General features: G+C 43.0%; 1 protein-coding gene across 1 annotated transcript in view; it reads right to left on the minus strand.

Moving 5' to 3' along the window:
- The window catches only part of RYR3 (ryanodine receptor 3), a 576,153-nt gene that overhangs the window by 216,327 nt on the left and 339,177 nt on the right, over positions 1-20,649 (minus strand). The window contains exons 20-26 of the mRNA XM_060419037.1: positions 13,282-13,498; positions 7,898-8,002; positions 6,109-6,212; positions 4,559-4,642; positions 2,587-2,746; positions 1,107-1,254; positions 43-248 (exon numbers count right to left, since the gene is read on the minus strand). Of these exons, the coding sequence (XP_060275020.1) occupies positions 43-248; positions 1,107-1,254; positions 2,587-2,746; positions 4,559-4,642; positions 6,109-6,212; positions 7,898-8,002; positions 13,282-13,498 (1,024 nt within the window). The remainder of the gene's footprint in view (positions 1-42; positions 249-1,106; positions 1,255-2,586; positions 2,747-4,558; positions 4,643-6,108; positions 6,213-7,897; positions 8,003-13,281; positions 13,499-20,649) is intronic.

A 20,649-nucleotide genomic window follows, 5' to 3' on the forward strand; every position in this document is an offset into this window, starting at 1 on the left:
GAAAAACCTGGACTGAGGAGTGTGAACACCAGCCAGACTCACCCTGCTGCCTTCAAACACGAAGGCTTGGTCATCCACCCCCAGCTCAATGTCGGGTCGGCAGCCTGGCCGGGCCCAGCCAACACGCATGTCGCCTCCGGTCACCACCTCGAACTCGAAATACCACTTTCCCGATCTCACGGCATAAGAGCGCTCTACCCGGAAAAAGCGGATCTTGTCTATGCTGACTTTCTCCACAGCTGGGTCAGCTATCAAGAAGGAAAGGGAGGAGAGGTTGCCAGAGCGGGAGAGAGAACACAGGCTTTCAATATTTAGGGAGGACTCCTCAAAGGATGTTCAACAACAAAGGCAAATGGCAGATCTCCTGCTAGTCAATATAACATAAAGTTCATGAAAGAATCATGGCCGTCATCATGTCATAAAAACACAAACTACCATTCACTGTGTGAGTGCTCCGCAGTAGAAACTAAATCTCAGTGTTTCCTCCCAATAATCCTATGAAATCAGCATTATTGTCTTCATTTTACCAATGAAGAAATAGGCTCAGAGAGGTTCACTTGTTCAAGGTCATACAGCCAATAAACCGAGGAGAGCCAAGATCTGAACTGAGGTCTGTCTTACTCCAAATCTATCCCCTTAACCACTTTTTACTGCCCCACGTGCCTATGGTATCCCCTGGGGTATAAGGTGGCAGTGACATGTTAAATACTCATAAGGTGGTGATTTTAATCGTGATAGAATTCAGTTGAGAGATGACATTACCTGCCCCAACGTGAGATGATATTCATGTTTGGAAAATAAGAGAAATAATGGTTAACTTGGTTTTGGGACCAACTATTCTGAAAAGCTCAGCTATGCTGGAGGATAACTTATTCCCTGTGGGGCTGGGTCATAGATGTGCTCATTACAGAAATATCTGGTCAATGGAACACAGCTCTATGATCAACATGGTTCCCTACTTCCTAAAATTCACCATTGTTTTCAATGTTCTTTAGCACCAACAGTATTTCTAACAGTGCAAGTTAGACCTATTGAACATCAGTATTCCTCCAGAAGAAGACGTGTTTCGCAAACTGGAGCCAGAATGAACCATCTGCACTCATTACCTAGCTCTTGGTCTGATGGCTCAATGTTATAGCCATAACCAACAAACGTCCGGACAGCTTCACGAAGGCTGTCCCTGTTTGACTTCTTGGTACGCTCATCCAGCAGTGAATATGGCACCAAACGTGGATTTCTTTTGTTCTTTAAATCCTACGTGAAGCCAGAGAAAAGAGGATCTGAGAAAATGCATTTCATCTTTACAAAGAGCTCGTCCCACTCACACATTCCCAGCAACAGTCCTGGTTTCCCCCATGTGACTCTGCCAGCTCTTCTCCCAGTGCCTTGCCATTTACCAATGAACATATTTGCCACTTCAGGATCAAACGAGTACAAATGGAAAATTGGCACTAACACTCAAAGCCAGCAGTAAAAACCACATTTTAATAATGCCAGCCTGTGAATAAAATGAAGTGTCATGAAATTAGTTAGACGACTCCATTCCCAAGGCGAGGCAGATGGGGATTTGCGTAACTATTCCCCTATGAAAGATCAGGCACGATTTAAACTGTTATGGCCTCCTCACAACAGATCCTTCACAGAGAGGCATCTCTGCTCACAGAGAAACATCTGAAATAGTGGCAGAGCCACGGCGGGGCTGTTGCACCGTAATAGCGCATAGGTGTATGAGTCCTCCTTCGGTCCTCAGTGGGGACTAAGAAGACAATGACAACGGCAGTGATAAGTCATCATAATCTGACATGCTGTTTTGAATTCCCCACTCCCTTCCCTGCTATGGTTTCCTAGTTGTCATCTTCTTGGTTCCAGACATGTGTAGGCTGAGAGGCTCAGGAATGAATGAGCATGTGTGAACATAGCCATCTGTGAACTTCCCTGAGCCTGAGCCTTACTGAGATGAGGGGGTTATTTCAGAATGAGAGGTGCACCAGGTGGGTTAGGGCTGAATCACGGTTCTAAACTCCACCTAACTCCTTGCTGGGTTCTCATGCTGCCTTTGGATGAGCCAAGAACTCTGCCTGGGAATTCTGGCCCTGTGGACTGAAGTAAGGGGACACAGGCTTGTTGTTGGGCTGGTCTGCCCCTCTCTTGGGCTAGTTTCCCCTTCAGTGATACATACTTGGGACCACTCCAAAAATACTGCTGAGCTGTGATGCTGATTCGTGTGAGCCTTACATTGGCCTTGGAGAGTGCGTGAAAGCTCAGCTTTCCATGGGACAAGCAGCAAGACAGGGAATCAGAGAAGATGCAGCCAGAGGCCATATTCACAAGGCAACCTGATCACAAGTGTACTGGACTAACAAATGACACGTAAGCCTATGCACTGCTGGAGTTAATGTCAACATGCCCATTGTGAATTCCATTCAGCCCCATGATTCTATTAATAATGAATGTGCTGAGGGATGAGCAACAGACTGCAAAGGCAACCTCCATCTTCCAATCTAATACCCACTAAAGCAAAATACCTTTTCGATAGATGATCACATCTCCTGGCTTCTCCATCAGGCCTGACCCAGCACCTCTCACCTGTTGAATGCCATAGGTCCATCCTTGTTTTATTCTGTCTTTTGCCCAGACATTGTGTGCATTTTCTGCAAGCTTATCCACTAAAATTTCTTGAGGAGGTAACAGCTTCACATCAGACAAATCCAAAGGGGCTGGCTTATAGCCATTCAACATCATGTAGCTACAAGTAAATGCAAAATATATATTTTGAACAGAACTGTAAATCTCCCCCATTTCGGATATTTGACCAATAGCACAGGTCAGAATACTAGAAAGATAAGGCTACAGTCACAGGTTCTATGTGTTTTCCAGATGGCTCAGTGGCAAAGAATCCACCTGCAATGCAGGAGACAAGGGTTCAGTCCCTGGGTCAGGAAGATCCCCTGGAGGAGGAAATGGCAACCCCCTCCAGTATTCTTACCTGGAGAATCCTGGGGACAGAGGAACTTGGCGGGCTACAGTCCATGGTACCACAAAGAGTTGGACATGACTGAGCAACTGAGCATGCAAGCACAGGTTCTCCCCTTGGCAGAATGGATAGCTCAGTTTGATTTCAAGTCTTTAGATGCAGCCCTTAATTCATCATCTATTTTTTGCCAATGTGTGTTACAGATCAGAGGTGAATAGTGGAGAAAATGGATGGTCTGTGCAAACCCATCCTTATTTCTCAGTGTGCAAACCACAGGCACACTCAGTATAATTCAGCATCACCCAATGCTCCTTTGCCTCACTTCACAAACACATAGGTTATGACACACGGGCAAGGACGTGACCTTGAGCCAAATGATTTCTTATAAAGTAGCAGAATATGATTGCTCAGTTTTAGAAAACTAAACCTTCACTTTGAGAATTTAAAAAAAAATCATAGCATTAGACAGTGTGAAATGACCATCATGGTTTGCTGTCCAGTCCAGGAATCACAGCCACAGTTGTCTGTAATTTGCTAGATAATGTAAGGATGGGAAAAGCTCAGCAGGAGCCCAGGGAGATGCGTCATGTGAACGGAGAGAAGCAGGGTCCATGTGGAGTGACTCACAGGAGAGCAACTGACCATCGTCATGTGAGAATGTGAGTTCAGAGGCACTCACGACCCCAAGCCACTGACCGCTCAGCTCAGGGCCAGAACCTGAACATGACGACTTACAGACTGGTGCTACTCTACCCAAGAACCTCAGAGCAGTAGGAGATGTGAGGTCTACCGTAGCATGATGCTGTCCCTCATCCACCTTCCAGGGATGCCTGACCTTGGGCAAGGTCACCATGTGTTAATCACTGAGCCCAGCCACCCCTCCAGCTGCTGCCTCTCACACAGGAGAGGCCTCAGGAGCTGCCTCTGAGAGTGAAGCTTGGCAGCCTGGGGTTTCATAGGGAGGAAGGGGAAGATAAGCATTCAATTAGAGCTGGCATTGCCTTGGCTCTTAAGTCATGACAACACCTGGGTGTGAATGTGTGTACCTCCAAGGCTGGCACGTGTGTGAGTGAGCAAGCGAGCCAGGGGATGTGCCAGCAAGCCCATATCTGAGAGTGTGAGAACACATGACGAGTGGATGAGAGGGAGAGAAGGACACATGCAGATTTAGGGGCCAAATTAAATCTTGGCAGAGAGGCCCATTTCTACAAGATTTGCAAGGTTGGCCCAATGCCAGAGGAGTGAATCTTTGCTGTGGCTACCGACCATATTCAACTTCTCGTGCCAACTGCTATTCTTATAGACTATGACAGCTTATCCTTCTGAGTGCCACATCTTCTGGCTCAAAACTCACAATAGTAGATAGTAGTGTGGGTCCAGGCAGGAGGAGTAAAAAGAGAGGAAGCCTGGAAACCCTGTACTTCAGCTGGTTTGAGTATAGTCTAGGCACCCAGAGGAACTGCCTGACCTGGTGCTGGAAGTATCTGGGGCGGTTCCCTGCCTCTGTGCATGGACCTCCTGTCCTCCCAGTTTAAACATTAAGACTGAAGCATTAAAGTTGCCAACCATTAAAAGATCACCTACTTTTTGGGCAATTTGACCTTCTTGAGATCGTCCTCAGCAGCTGGGTTAACATGAGCAATGTGGCACCCCAGGGCCAGGAGAGTTCTGTGATGTAGTGGACAGAGAAAACAAAGGTCAGCAGCAAGGTAGAGGACAGGGAGAGCCCCCACCTCCATCAGAAGTGATAAAAACAGACTATATTCATTCATTTAGACCAGAGGTTGCCGAACGTTTTCTTACAGGTGAGATAGGAAATGTTGTAGGCTTTGTGGTCCTTGGGTCTCTGTTACAGTTACTCACCTCTGCCACTGCAGAGGGGAAACACTCAGACAAAATGCAAGACAATATGAAGAGCCTGCCTTTGTTACAATAAACATTTTTTTAATAACCAAAATAGGTGGCTGGTTAGATAAGTTTGTGGATCTTAGTCTGCCATCTCCTGAATGCATAGCATAAGAATGCAACAAAAAGTTTGTTCATTCTGGGAGACCTTTTCTAGTTTATGAATCTGCATTAGGATTGTATCCTGATTCTCTGATTCCAGAGGACAGATGGGACCCTAATAGCAAACCTGGAAGTCAGCAAGCATTTCTTGGGTGCTCCCTGCACACAGTGCCTTGAGCTGTGCTGGACACCATGAGGTACTAAAGCCCCATCCTTGAGGAGGGTTGCTGTGATGGAAGACATTTCACATGGGTTCCTGTGAGACAAGGCATCACTATGCCAGCAAACCTGAAGTTAAAAAGTTCTGTACTGACAAGGAGTGAACGGAGAAATACTAGGCAGAGAGCACAGGTAACAAATACAAAGGGATTCAAGAAGGGAGACATAAACTTGGGCTAAAAAAGTTAATGAAGATCTGAATCAATGTTGAAACTGTGGGTGGGATCATAGAGAAGCTAAAAGTTATTTCTAAGTTGAATGTTAGTTAATTAAACTATGCTTTTCCATTGATTTTTAGAAATGATGTATCCTTGTTTTTTAATGTTCAGCATCTCATTTAACCATTACAACAATTATGAAGAGATAAGAACTATTACTATCCTTACTTTCTAGATGAGAGAACAGAGACTTAGGTTAAGTTGTCCAGTTTCAATATGACCTAGAATCTACTATATATCTTCTTTTCTTAATGATACATGAACTAAAAGAGGCAATTCCCCTGGAGAAGGAAAAGGTGGCCCACTCCAATATTCTTGCCTGGGAAATCCCATGGACAGAGGAGCGTGGTGGGCTATGGTCCATGGGATCCCAGAGTTGGACATGACTTAGCAACTAAACAACGAAAGAGACAATCAGTCTTTTGCAAGTTTCTCTTCCTTTTTTCGGCCTACATTTTCCTTGTCCCTGGCAAATAGCAAATGGTCTCTAAAGAACTGTATATGCTAAATAATAACGGTGGATGTATTATTCACTATGCTAAACCCTTTTGTGGCATGACTAATCCCCATTCCTGCTAATTTGTCAGACTGCATCATGTTTTCGAGGCAAGAGACAACAAGTTTGTGGTTTAGTTATAAGGCATTAAATCATCTACTCACTGTTTAATCCAAATTCAATTAAGCACTCACTTTAGGGTTTCAGTTGACATTTGTAGGTTATAATTCTTCTCAGTTTCAGGCAGCTTTGAAAACTCGACAAGGCAGGGGTGCTGTCTTTTATTGTCATCTCTCATCTAGGTGACAACAAAAGAAAGAATATGATTTTAAGTTTTCACAACCAGCACTGCCTGGGGACACAGGAAAGGACACACTCTGAAACGGCCCAGGCGATTCGCATCAGGCAGAGCAACGACAGCTATTTGCTGACAGCCAAATAGACGGCCTTCTCTCTAGTGAGTGACACATGCAGGCCCCGGGCTGCTGGTGGCTTGTGTTCTGGGCACTGCTTCCAGCCAAGCGTTTGCCTTCAGAACATACTTTCCCAGAGAAGCAATTTCATTCATGGTCCTGCCTGTGCCAAATTCACAGAACCCTGGTGCCACTGCAGGGTAGCATTCTGCAGAACATAAAGGACCACAGACTCTGGCCCAGCACTGTCTGATGGAGACTCAGAATCAGCCACCAATGGGAACTGCGTTCACAATTTCAAATTTCCTAGTAACCACATAAGAAAACCAAAACAACAACAACAGCAATCCCCCCCAAACCAAACCAAAAAAAAAACCCCAAACCAAACCAAACAAAAAAACTCCAAAAAGCAAAAGCTAAAACCAGGTGAAATGAATTTTAATAATGTATTTTACTTAACCCAAACCCTCAAAACGTTACCATTTTAACAAATAATTAAGAAATTATTTCTGAGCCATTTTATATTGGCTTTTCATAGAAAGTCTTAAAAAGCCACCATGTACTTTCTATTTACAGCACATGTCAATTCAGGCTAGTCACATTTTAAGTGCTTAGTAGCCACATGTGGCCCACAGCTATTGAATAGTGCAGTGCCGATCCAGGCAGTAACTCACTCATTCATTTGTTCGTTTATTTCACAAACACATGCTGAATGTCTACTAGGTGGTGGGCTGTGGGCTAGACCTTAGGAGTTCAACGGTGAGCTGGGACAGGACACAGTCTTATGGGCAGAAATACAATCGTCAAAGAAGTAAGTGTTTAATTGCAACCGTGATTCATTCTCAAAGGAGAAATCTGTGGCATTACAAGAGCATATAGCAGAGAGGGGGTCACATATAAAGAGAATATTTATGAGCTGTATCAATATGTAAGTGCTGGGGTGCAGGGACCCTTTCAGTAACTAAGCTGGATGGTACATAATTTGAGAGTGTCAGGGTCATAGGAAGCTTTAGAATCATGGATCCTTCTGCCTTTGGACATGACCTTACACAAATCACAGAAGAAAGTCCATTTACATCCTCTTTGAACAAGGTTCTCTAGTGAAAGAGATTTCTTAACCTCCTCTGAGTGTCCATGAATCTTAGTGATACATCTGAAAACCACAATAAACAAATTCTGATTCAAAACAGTGAATCAGCCTCTTTTCACCAGCCATGCAGAGAGGATAGCTTTTTCTGAAGAGAAATAAGATGTGAGGGCACTTAAGGAGGAGATGAGGGATGACCACACTTGATATTCCCTGAAGAAAACACCCAGCATTTGGGAGTAAGGAGGAGACCAACCCCTGGGTCGGCCTGTGTAGAGCCGGTCTCCCTGGCACACCTGACCACAGTTCAACAAACTTCTGAGCAAGGCTGCTGGACACAGTGAGAGCTGGATGGGACTCAGTAAGAAGTAGGTTTGGGCTCGTGAGGTTTTTGTTTTTTATCATTTGAGTCTTTGAAGAACTCTTCCAGGTAAAAGGCAACCCCCTCTGCCTCCACTATAGCCAGGCCACTCAAACACATACCTTGCCAAAAGTCCAGCCAAGCTCTATTTTATTCATTCCCCAAAGCTCATGGATGTTTTCAGCCAGCCTGTCTCGGATTTTCTCTAGATGAGGTGGTAAAACAACCTAAAAGGAAACAAAAAATGAGAAGTCAGAACTATGAGAATCAATTTTATTAAGATCTTATCATTAAATCTAGGCAGATCAGATACCCTAGTTGAATTCACTACATGTCACTAAAGGAAATTAACCCTGAATATTCATTGCAGGGACTGATGCTGAAGCTGAAGTTCCAATACTTTGGCCACTTGATGTGAAGAGCCAACTGATTGTCAAAGACCTGGGAAAGATTGAGGGCAAGAGAAGAAGGTGGTGACAGAGGATGAGATGATTGGATGGTATTCCCGACTCAGTAGCCATGAGTTCGAGCAGAGACTGGGAGATGGTGAAGGTCAGGGAAGCCTGGTGTGCTGCAGTTCATGGGGTCACAGAGTTGGATATGACTTAGCAACTGAACAACAACATGTCAGTCAAGAGGGGCTATTTTTATAGGCTGCTTCCTCTCTTGGCTTCCTCTGGACCATCTCTCCCTTTCCATCTCCCCTATGCTCTCTTCTTGAGCGAGCTCCTCCATCTGCAGCTGGTCACGCCTGACCATCCAGCCTCCATTCATGGTCTGTCCTGCAGTTCAGACACACTATTCTAACTGCCTGCAGGATTTTCCCACCAAAGTGAACTCAGTATGTTGCTCAAAGCAGAATTCATTATTTTCCCTTTAAATTTGTTTCTTATAGCTTCTCTCTTTTGTTAAATGAATGTGCCCACAATTGTCTTAAACCTGAAAGTCATCTTAGTGTCTTTTGTCTTGGCGTTATACTCCCACTTTCACTGCCCACCCCCAACCACACCTAATCAGTCACAAAACCCAACATGCTTGTTTCCTAAACATCTTTCTGAAGGCTCCCCTCGTTCACATCACTCAACCTTGTTATTTTCTACTGGGACCATTACAAGACCATTCACAATTGGTCTCGCCAACTCCCACCAATGTGACCAGAGTGATGAGCTGCCAATAATACAACTGCATCAAAACACTCTCCTCTTGAGCATCCCCAAGTGCCCCTCGACTAAGACACAAGGATTGACCAAGAATACAGCGCCATTCTCCAGGCCTCTCATCACAGTCTCCCAAACACATCCTTTCCAAACCTCCCTAAATTCTCCCCAAAGGCCACACTGTCTCACAGTTCTGTGCCCTGATATATGCAACCGTTATTCTTATTAGTACTCCCCATAATACACATAATATGTGTACTCTCCCTGCCCCCATGCCACATGACAAATGACAAAGACTCTCTCCTTGGCCCAATCTCTAGATGGGTGCTTCTGAGCTATTTTTCTCTAGGCTCAATCCTTGGGCCTTGTCTTCAGGATTCCAGTTTTAGCAAGAATCTTGCTAATTCAGTTTACTGACAACCCACACCCTTGATATCTGATCACCCACCATGTCTGATCAAATTTATTCACCCCCAATCCTCCCCCAGGTGATATCAGATCACTCAGACCTGCCTTCAGTGAGAATTGTTAGGTCAGTTTAGTAAGAATCCATCCCAACCCCAATGTTCCACTTACTCCTTTTGCATCACTGACATGCCCACCCCCCCCCCCCCCCCACCCCACCCTGTTCCTTGGCTGTAAATCTCCACTTGTCTGTGTTGTATTCAGAACTGACCCCAGCTCTATAATAGAGTTCCCTTTCCTCTACTGCAAGAGTTTCTATGTAAGATCTGTTTTTATCTCTTTAACTGATGCCCAGCTCTGGTTTTAATACAAGTTCAGTTCAGTTTAGTTGCTCAGTTGTGTCTGACTCTCTGCAATCCCATGGACTGCAGCACGTCAGGCTTCCCTGTCCATCACTGACTCCCAGAGTTTACCCAAACGCATGTCCATTGAGTCGGTGATGCCATCCAACTATCTCATCCTCTGTCGTCCCCTTTTCCTCCTGCCTTCAATCTTTCCCAGCATCAGGGTCTTTTCAAATGAGTCAGCTCTTCACATCAGGTGGCCAAAGGATTGGAGTTTCAGCTTTAGCATCAGTCCTTCCAATTAATATTCAGGACTGATCTCCTTTAGAATGGATTGGTTGGATCTTCTTGCAGTCCAAGGGACTCTCAAGAGTCTTCTCCAACACCACCGTTCAAAAGCATCAATTCTTCGGCGCTCAGCTTTCTTAATAGACCAACTCGCACATCCATACGTGACTACTGGAAAAACCATAGCTTTGACTAGATGGATCTTGGTTGGCAAAGTAATGTCTCTGCTTTTTAATATGCTGTCTAGGTTGGTCATAACTTTTCTTCTAAGGAGCAAGTGTCTTTTAATTTCATGGCTTTAGTCACTATCTGCAGTGATTTTGGAGCCCAGAAAAATGAAGTCTGACACTGTTTCCCCATCTATTTCCCATGAAGTGATGGGACCAGATGCCATGATATTAGTTTTTTGAATGTTGAGTTTTAACCCAATTTTTTCACTCTCCTCTTTCACTTTCATCAAGAGGCTTTTAGTTCCTCTTCACTTTCTGCCATAAGGGTGGTGTCATCTGCATATCTGAGGTGATTGATATTTGTCCCGGCAATCTTGATTCCAGCTTGTGCTTCTTTCAGCCCAGCGTTTCTCATGATGTACTCTGCACAGAAGTTAAATAAGCAGGGTGACAATATACAGCCTTGATGTACTCCTTTTCCTATTTGGAACCAGTCTGTTGTTTCATGTCCAGTTCCAACTGTTGCTTCCTGACCTGCATACAGATTTCTCAAGAGGCAGGTCAGGTGATCTGGTATTCCCATCTCTTCCGGAATTTTCCACAGTTTGTTGTGATCCACAAGTCAAAGGCTTTGGCATAGTTAATAGAGCAGAAATAGATGTTTTTCTGGAACTCTCTTGCTTTTTCGATGATCCAGCGGATGTTGGCAATTTGATCTCTGGTTGATCTGCCTTTTTAAAATCCAGCTTGAACATCTGGAAGTTCCTGGTTCATGTGTTGTTGAAGCCTGGCTTGGGGAATTTTGAGCATTACTTTACTAGCCTGTGAGATGAGTGTAATTATGTGGTAGTTTGAGCATTCTTTGGCATTGCAATGAACACTGACCTTTTTCAGTCCTGGGGCCAATGCTGAGTTTTCCACATTTGTTGCCATATTGAGTGCAGCACTTTCACAGCATCAACTTTTAAGATTTGAAATAACTCAACTGGAATTTCATCACTTCCACTAACTTTGTTCATAGTGATGCTTCATAAGGCCCACTTGACTTCGCATTCCGGGATGTCTGGCTCTAGGTGAGTGATTATACCATTCTGATTATCTGGGTCATGAAGATCTGTTTTGTATAGTTCTTCTGTGTATTCTTGCCGCCTCTTCTTAATATCCTCTGCTTCTGTTAGGTCCATACCATTTCTGTCCTTTATTGTGCCCATCTTTGCATGAAATATTCCCTTGGTATCTCTAATTTTCTTGAAGAGATCTCTAGTCTTTCCCATTCTATTGTTTTCCTCTATTTCTTTGCACTGATCAATGAGGTTCTTATCTTTCCTTGCTATTCTTTGGAACTCTGCATTCAAATGAGTATATATTTCCTTTTCACCTTTGCCTTTCATTTCTCTTCTTTTCACAGCTATTTGTAAGGTTAATAGAGTTTTGCCAAGAGAACTCACTGGTCATAGCAAACACCCTCTTCCAACAGCACAAGAGAAGACTACACATGGACATCACCAGACGGTCAATACCGAAATCAGAGTGATTATATTCTTTGCAACCTAAAATGGAGAAACACTATACAGTCATCAAAAACAAGACCAGAAGCTGACTGTGACTCAGATCATGAATGCCTTATTGGCAAATTCAGACTAAAACTGAAGAAAGTAGGGAAAACCACTAGACCATTCAGGTATGACCTAAATCAAATCCCTTATGATTATACACTGGAAGTGAGAAATAGATTCAAGGGATTAGATCTGACAGACAGACTGCCTGAAGAACTATGGGTGGAGGTTCGTGACACTCTACAGAAGGGAGCGATCAAGACCATCCCCAGGAAAAAGAAATGCAAAAAGGCAAAATAGTTGTCTGAGGAGGCCTTACAAACAGCTGTGAAAAGAAGAGAAGTTAAAGGTTTTAATACAAACTCCCCCAATATTTATCCTTCTGTTGTTAGCTCAGTGTCAGTGTCTTCCCCCAGACCTTCAGGGAAAGTTTCTCTATGTTTTCCCAGCACTTTGCTCCTCTCTCCACAGAGGTCACAAACTGCGGACTCAAGTTCTCTTTTCTCTCCCTTATTTTCTCTAATTGACTAACTACTACAGTAACAACAATAAACAATTACCGTTTCATTTATTAGTTGGTAGTTCATAAGAAGTGCACGAGTTCATATAAAAATTCAGATTTCTAATATCTCCTGAGCAGTTGGAAGACTCTAACTTTGGCCTGACACTTTTACTTGGCTATTTAAGCTAGGGCTAAGAAATCGCCACCTGCTCTAGAGGGCCTGCACCCTTGACCTGCTTCCTTTCTGTGTCACCTCCCTGGTTCTAGTATAATGATTATTAGTGTTTCCATTATTTACAAAAATCCCAATTATGTTTGAGGAGGGGAGCTCATGGAGATTTTTTTTTTTTTTTTAGAAAAAGTATACCAAGTCAGTGATATACAAGGAGACTACAGAGAAAAGTAGCAATAAAATATTTAAGCTATGTATAAAAGGCACTATTTGACTTTCGAGTAAAGACAGTCTTTTAAAAACATGTCAATGTATGGCAAAACCAATACAGTATTGTAAAGTAAAATAAAGTAAAAATAAAAATTAAAAAAATAAATACACCTAAAAAATAAAAATTAAAAAAATAAAAACTGACTTATTATTGAAAAGCCAAGGTTAAGTGGCATGATATTTTGATAAGGAGCAAAATTGGGGAAACTATTAGCAAACAAACGACAACTGTATTTGGGTTTTACTGGTTAAATAAGATAACCTGTTTAAATTAAGTGCTCCTTAGTCAATCACAGCCTGAAAGTCAGACTTAAAATAAAATTACACATGTGCTTTTCTTTTTGCTTATTTCTTCAACTTGGTTGCGAATTCCCAGAGAATCTTGAGACATTTCTGCCTGTGTCTCACAGAGCCTGGTACAATGCCTGGTGTGTAGCAAGTGCTCAGCTTGTTCATGGATTGCAAAATCCTTAGACTTCAATTGTCGCATGTGGTGGAAATGTAAAGAATAATGGCTGTTCATATATCACGACAATGCTACAAAAGGTGTGGTAAGAATGGTTCAACGGTGAAGAAGCAAGGGGGATTTAACCCTATTATATTATCTCCATGGGATGCCTGCTGTTGGCAGCCTGAACCTACCTGACTGGTATCTATGGGGCATGGGATGAAAGAGGCTTGGGAGAGGAACTGGGTGGTACCCAACAGATCTCGAATTCCTTCAGCATCACGTTTATACTCTTTGACAGGCTCCAATCTCATCTTTTCCTTTGGAAGTAAGGCTTCATAGCAAGGGGCATAGCCAGAGGGAGGCAGGAACTTAAATTCTCCATGACGTCCACCCAGCAGGAAACGTACTCTGTGTTATTTGGAGAGACCAGGAAGAGAGAGGTTAAAAAAATAACATGCCAGCCCAAATAAGTGAAAGTTAAAGATCAGCTCCCCTCATCTAAATTATTTTTTGGGGAAGTGAACAATGTCAGATTAACCCAAATTATTTTTTTGGGAAGTGAATGATGTCAGATTCATCACAGTAAACCCCCTAAAGTACACATCATAGTAAACACCCTAAATTGGAGATAGAGCCAAGTGTCAGTTCAGACTGCCCACAATTCTCAATTGGCCACGTCAGCTAAGTTCTTAAAAATGAAGATACAGTGAAACTGCTAGATTTTTTCTTTTTCTTAATTGGAGTATAACTGCTTTACAGTGGCGTGTTAGTTTCTGCTGCACAATGAAGTGAATCAGCTATATGTATATGTGTATCCCCTTTCTCTGGGGCCTCCCTCCCACCCACTCCTAACCCACCCCTCTAGGTCATCACAGAGCACCGAAAACAACCCAACCAAAAAATGGGCGGAAGATCTAAATGGACAGTTCTCCAAAGAAGACATGTAGATGGCCAAGAGGCACAAGAAAAGATGCTCAACATCGCCAGTTATTGGAGAAACACAAATCAAAACTACAATGAGGTATCACCTCACGCTCATCAAAATAGCCATCATCAAAGAAGTCTACAAACAATAAATGCTGGAGAGGGTGTGGAGAAAAGGGAACCCTCCCACACTGTTGGTGGGAATGTAAATTGATACAGCCACTATGGAGAACAGTATGGAGGCACTTAAAAAAGTAAAAATAGAAGTATCATATGACCCAGAAATCCCACTCCTGGGCATATATACCTTGAGAAAACCATAATTCGAAAAGACATACACTCAATGTTCATTGCAGCACTGTTTACAATAGCCAAGATATAGAAGCAACCTAAAGGCCTATTGACAGATAAATGGATAAAGAGGATATGGTACTTATATACAATGGAATATTACTCAGCCATGATAAGGAATGAAACTGTGTTGTTTGTAGAGATGTGGATGGACCTAGAATCTGTCATACAGAGTGAAGTGAGTCAGAAAGAAAAAAAATATCATATATTAAAATCACTAGATTTTAAAAAATCAAGTTCATCCTTACCCTAGTTGGAGAATCATTACTATAGATATCATTAATATAGATATTATTACTATAGTTTGAAAAGAGTAACAGTGATAATGCCAGATTCTGAAAAGATCACATCGAAACAACAGCATGAGAATTCAAGTCTTTTTAGTTGAGAGAGATTACTCACACAACAGTGAAAGAAAACATGCTATAAATATTTGGGGGAAATAGGAAATTCCTAGTTTACGGTGCAAAAAGATCAAATAACACGAGAATATTAAACAGAAATGGTATACACGGCAGGAGATGTTAATAGAAAAGATATACTGAAGAGGCTGCAGTTCCCAAAGTAGCCATATGAGGGAGACTGTGAGAAAGTATCAGCAGGTGGTTACAGCCATGGGGGGCCAAATGGGCATCCAGTTTGCTCACTAGGGATCCAGAGCCTTCTAGGGGGCACCACTGCCTTGCTGGCATCCAGGCCTAATGCCCTGGCCCACCCCAGCAGTGCCTACAGGGACCTCCCAAAGAAGAAGGGAGAATCCTTGTGGGGCCACAGTCACAGCTGGCACTGATTACCAACAAACTGAAATCTTTAAAATATTTTAATTTTGCATTCTGGCTACCATCAGCCCCACATATATTGTTAGGTTAGGGTTAGCGCACAAAGTTCCTCTGCAAGAAGAGAGTGAAAGTGAAATATTTCAACATGACACTTTATAGGTTTTTAGGTTTGAGACTAGATATACAGCTTTTGCAAATCATCTGTAACCATATTGATGAGAAAATATGATGGTAACATTAAGTAATTAAGACATGACAAGAGACACAGTCCTGCAGGATCACCAATAATCTTACACAGGAAAAACCCATCCACACACATAGCAGCTACACGTATTCACTCCCTCCCACTTTCCCTCAGCATAACCAACTACGCTTACTGAACCCACATGAACTGCACTGCTCTCTGCACTGTGGACCAACAATAAAAAGAGAATACCCTGACCCTCGTGTCACAGAGCAGGCATCCAACGAGGCAAACAGTCATAACCACTGATTGGGAGGCATTTGATGAGGGAATAAAGAGGGAGACCGAAACAACTCAGGGAAGGAGGGAAGTGCTAGACTGGGGTCAAGAAAGGCTTCTGTGAGGGGGAGATATTTCTGTTAACCCTAAAGGAAAAGGAGAAGCCAGTGAGTTCAGAATCTGGAGGAAGAGCGTTCTGGGTGAAGGGAAGAACACGTGCAAAGGCCCTGAGGTAGGGACGATGTGGGTGGAGGGCGGTGTGAGTGAGAACATGGGGAGCCCAAGGGGTAAGAGCCGAGGTGGCAGGGGGCAGGGCTAAATCAGGCAGGGTCTGTTTCTTTCAGGTGAGGAGCTTCTGAGGGATTTAAGGAGAAGAAACACAGAACTGGTTTCACTGTGTTATGTAGACAGGTCTGGGACCAATTAGGAGGCACCTGACATCAATCTAGTCCCAGTGAGAGACGAGGCTGGGTTGGAACAAGATGATGAAGACCAAGCTGGAAAGCAGTGGTTAGATTCCAACTTTGTTTTGGAATTTGGCTTGTTAGGAATTGGTGATGGAGTAGGGCTGTGGGTGTGGAGGGATATGTGGGAACGTTATGATCTAGCAAAGCTCTCACAGCAATACTCTCTACTAGGTCTCACTTCCTTTAACTGGAATATTCTAGTAGGGGGAAGCCTTGCAGCAGAGTCTCAGTGTTGGCTGAGTAACTGTGATTATGAGCAGCTAATGGTAAAACTTTCACAGAAAGCGAAGAACTAAAAAGCCTCTTGATGAAAGTGAAAGTGGAGAATGAAAAAGTTGGCTTAAAGCTCAACATTCAGAAAACGAAGATCATGGCATCTGGTCCCATCACTTCATGGCAAATAGATGGGGAAACAGTGGCAGGCTTTATTTTCGGGGGCTCCAAAATCACTGCAGATGGTGACTTGCAGCCATGAAATTAAAAGACGCTTACTCCTTGGAAGAAAAGTTATGACCAACCTAGATAGCATATTCAAAAGCAGAGACATTACTTTGCCGTCTAAGGTCCATCTAGCCAAGGCTATGGTTTTTCCTGTGGTCATGTACGGATGTGAGAGTTGGACTGTGAAGAAGGCTGAGCGCCGAAGAATTGATGCTTTTGAACTGTGGTGTTGGAGAAGACTCTTGAGAGTCCCTTGGACTGCAAGGAGATCCAACCAATCCATTCTGAAGGAGATCAGCCCTGGGATTTCTTTGGAAGGAATGATGCTAAAAGCTAAAACTCCAGTACTTTGGCCACCTCATGGGAAGAGTTGACTCATTGGAAAAAGACTCTGATACTGGGAGGGATTGGGGGCAGGAGGAGAAGGGGACGACAGAGGATGAGATGGCTGGATGGCATCACTGATTCAATGGACATGAGTCTGAGTGAACTCCAGGAGTTGGTGATGGACAGGGAGGCCTGGCGTGCTGCGATTCATGGGGTCGCAAAGAGTAGGATGCATTTGAACTGAACTGAACTGAATGGTAAAACTGGAAAATAAAAGTCTCTCCAAGTAAAAGACATTAAGTTTCTTCCCCCTCTTCCCAACATAAATTCTTTATTCAAACAGCATTTTATAAAATGCTGTTTTAAAATTAATTACAGAAATCATATGAAGCCTCCCACTTTCCCATTTTAAAGTACTAAATAACAATAATAGAGAATTAGAACCACAATTATTCCGTGTGAGTGTTCCTACATTAACCGTTATATAACAGGACACGATCTATGTGTATTAAGAATATGAACAATGATATTGGAACAAAATTGAGTCATTAGCCTGCAATGTTACTTATTTAGTAAACCTTCAGGAAATAATAATTAGGCCTTAATATTTGTGAACTTTCCAAAATTCAGTTGCAACAGAACAGACTGGGTTACGGACGTGCTGGAACAGGCTGGAACTATGGGACAAAACTAAATCATTTTGGGACAAAACTAAATCATTTTGAGCAAAGAATTTGTGTGGGAAGTTTTCTGCTTTTCCCTTCTCACTGAGCATTCTTTCAGTGAAGAGCTGAACACCCAAGAGGAGCTTGTACAACTGATGTATTTCTTGTTACTCACTAGTGTATGGATTCTAAGACCAACTAAATGATCTGTTACCAGGACGTCTAGATGGACTTTATTATTCATAAGCCCTATTGCCAGTTATGTATAGTTTTAACATTTCTCTTATGCTTTAAAATCTGCTATTGTCCTCTGGATAGAGAACAAATCAAGAAAGGTAGAAATCCATGTAGCACTTAGGGAGAACAATGCTGCTTTTATATTCAGTTATTAAAAGGAGAATGGTAATTTGGTTATAAATTTGAATCTTATCGCCTCGAATGGCCACAAAGATAGTAAAATAAAAAATTAACATGTTTACTGCCTACTGAAGCATTCATCTTCCAGTGCCATTATGCTGTGCTTCGGTGGGTAGAAAGAAGGGTTCTGGGTGGCTTCCCAAGCCCTGTCAGACGGGAGCCCTGCTCCCCAGCAGGCGGGACTGGGCAGGAGCCGGTGTGGGCACACTGCATCTGGGCTCCTCCTCTCGCTGCCCAGAGTCTGCGGGAAGGGCTCCGACAAACCACCACGAAGGCCGGTGCTCCTCATAAACCCTCTCCCGGAGACCCCAGCAACCAGGTCAAAGTGAATACTCAGGGATAAAATACAGGTGTAAAGGGAACAACCAAAAGCAAGAAAGAAGATACCTAAAACCCAATTTAATGATGGGAGGATATTAAAATGGGATCCCCCTTTGTCTCTGGTTTAGCAGAAGTCCCAGATGCAACTAATTCAGGGGATGCCAATGTTTTCTCATCCTGAAGTGAGGTGCTGGACCAACTATGAGGATCCATGAAAAAACTGTGAAATCAGTGCAGCTTTAGCCTTACCTCCTGATAAGAAAGGTAAAGAATTCATTTGGAGAAAGTTGTCATGAAGAAGGGGATGGGAGTCCTTTCCAATCTGGAGTCAAATGAGGGCTTTAAGGAACTACTCAGAAGCTTGTGAGTGTTCCTGGAACGTAGCAAGGGACATGTTTGCCTAGTGATGGCACGAGCAGAGGGACAGATGAGCCAGCTGCTAGCCATCAGAAAGGAATCCTGCCTGGAAAGGAAAATGACTAAGCAGAGATCAGAAACTCAGGGCTTGGGGGAGGCAGGAGGCCCACATAGCTGGAGGGGGAGGGGGAACGGAGGAGGCTTGGGGTCAGCCAGAAGGGAGCAGCCAGCACAGGTGGGGAAGCCAAGTCAAGAGATTTGAAGTTGGATGCTCCCAGCCTGGGGCTCTCCAAGAAACCTATCGAAGAGCCTCAGAAGAGAAAGATGCCGCAATTATGTAGCAGCTACAAAAAGGCTGATGTCACAAGGCAGCTGAATCAACTCCATGGAATGTGCTCACCCTTCAGTTATCTTGAGTCTGGGCTGGACCCTAGGCCCTGGAGGGGCCTAAGACAGGAGCTGGTGGCTGAGGAGGAGCCTCACTTCAAACTGCAGGGAGAGTAGGGGAGGGCTCAAACGATAACTGGATACAAATCTGGAGTTTTTGTACTTTTCAAAAGATGGAATTTTTAAGTATTGGCAAGATGGTTCCTGGTCTTAAAAGGAGTAATAAGGGCTACAGAACCTGCCCAAGAACTTATCCAGGAGTCCAGAGAAAGGATTTAAAGGCGTGGAGAGAGAGACAACAGTTATACCTATCTAGTCTACTTTTTCTAATAAATCTGTTATCTGGCACTTACTGTTAAGCTTTTAAATCCTTTGGCCTCATTCATCGATGAGAAATTTTCAATTAGAATATCAACCTCTCTTCTCTTGGGGTATTCTTCCCTGCTCCTTGGGTTCCACTGAATCTCTTAGTATCACAAAAAATATTAAAGTGAAAATAAAAAGATAATTTAAGAGGTCATTAAACTTAGTTCTTCATCCTCTGATTTTTCTCTACATTAATAGATTTTAAAAATCAATTTCATTAATCAATTTCTCTTCCACTAAAGCACTTGTATCATCTTCTAGGGTTCTTCCTATAACTCAGACACACCATCAGCTCTCCAAGGTTTTTTTTCTTCCTAAAGTGATTACGATAAGGGAAGCTTCCTTAGATTTCTCTACTTTAAAGATGAGCAATAGATTCAGTAATAGTCACCTGGGAGTACTGAAGTTTGAGAATACATAGAGGAATTTTTTATTTACTAGGCTAATTTTATAAACAGAGAAAATGGCATTGAAAAAATCCCCACTAGCATTTGCAATTTCATCTTTTAAGATTTGTGCATTTTTACTTACCAATTTGCAGAAGAGATGAGAAAACCTAACATAAATCCCTAAGTTTGAAGGACTGACCCATGAATGAAAAATAGAGCAAAAATCAAGACAAACCTTTGCCATACTCAAAAAAGATGACTAAGTTTCCTTATTCATACTGTACTAGCAAACTGTGAAATCATTTTAGTCACACTAGATGTCTCACTATTCTTATTGAATCCCTCCCAGGAGTTGGGACAGTGTCCCAAAGAAGAAAAGGATACAGGCTGTGGTTAGCAGCAGAAAGAAATGGCAAGCTTTTGTTGACCTGAACTCAACTCATAAGTCATGATTCATAATTGCATCTTTAATCCACATTGCTAAGACAGGAGAACAATTTGAGTTATGTACATTCCCACATTCATATTTCTTTCTGGCCAGTGTTTGATGAAAGCCCAGGGCAATTCAGCCAGTGCTCATCATGTTCTTTGCAGAAGTATGTTTATCTCAGCAATAATTTCCACAGCATTGACCACAGCAAGCTGGAAATAGCTAAGCTATTGGTTACCTGAATTTTAGCCAAGGCTGGTGCGGAAAACAAACAGCAACCGCAAATACCAACCATCTTTGGAGAGTGTTGTTTTTATAAATTAGAAAGGCTGGTAAAAGACTTACATATGAAGATTAAATAGATCAATGGGGAATTTGGGATTCCCAGGTGGTGCCAGTGGTAAAGAACTCACCTGCCAATGCAGGAGACTAAGAGACTCGGGTTTGATCCCTGGGTCAGGAAGATCCCCTGGAG

Source organism: Ovis aries, chromosome 7 (assembly GCF_016772045.2).
Source record: "Ovis aries strain OAR_USU_Benz2616 breed Rambouillet chromosome 7, ARS-UI_Ramb_v3.0, whole genome shotgun sequence".
Taxonomy (NCBI): domain Eukaryota; kingdom Metazoa; phylum Chordata; class Mammalia; order Artiodactyla; family Bovidae; genus Ovis; species Ovis aries.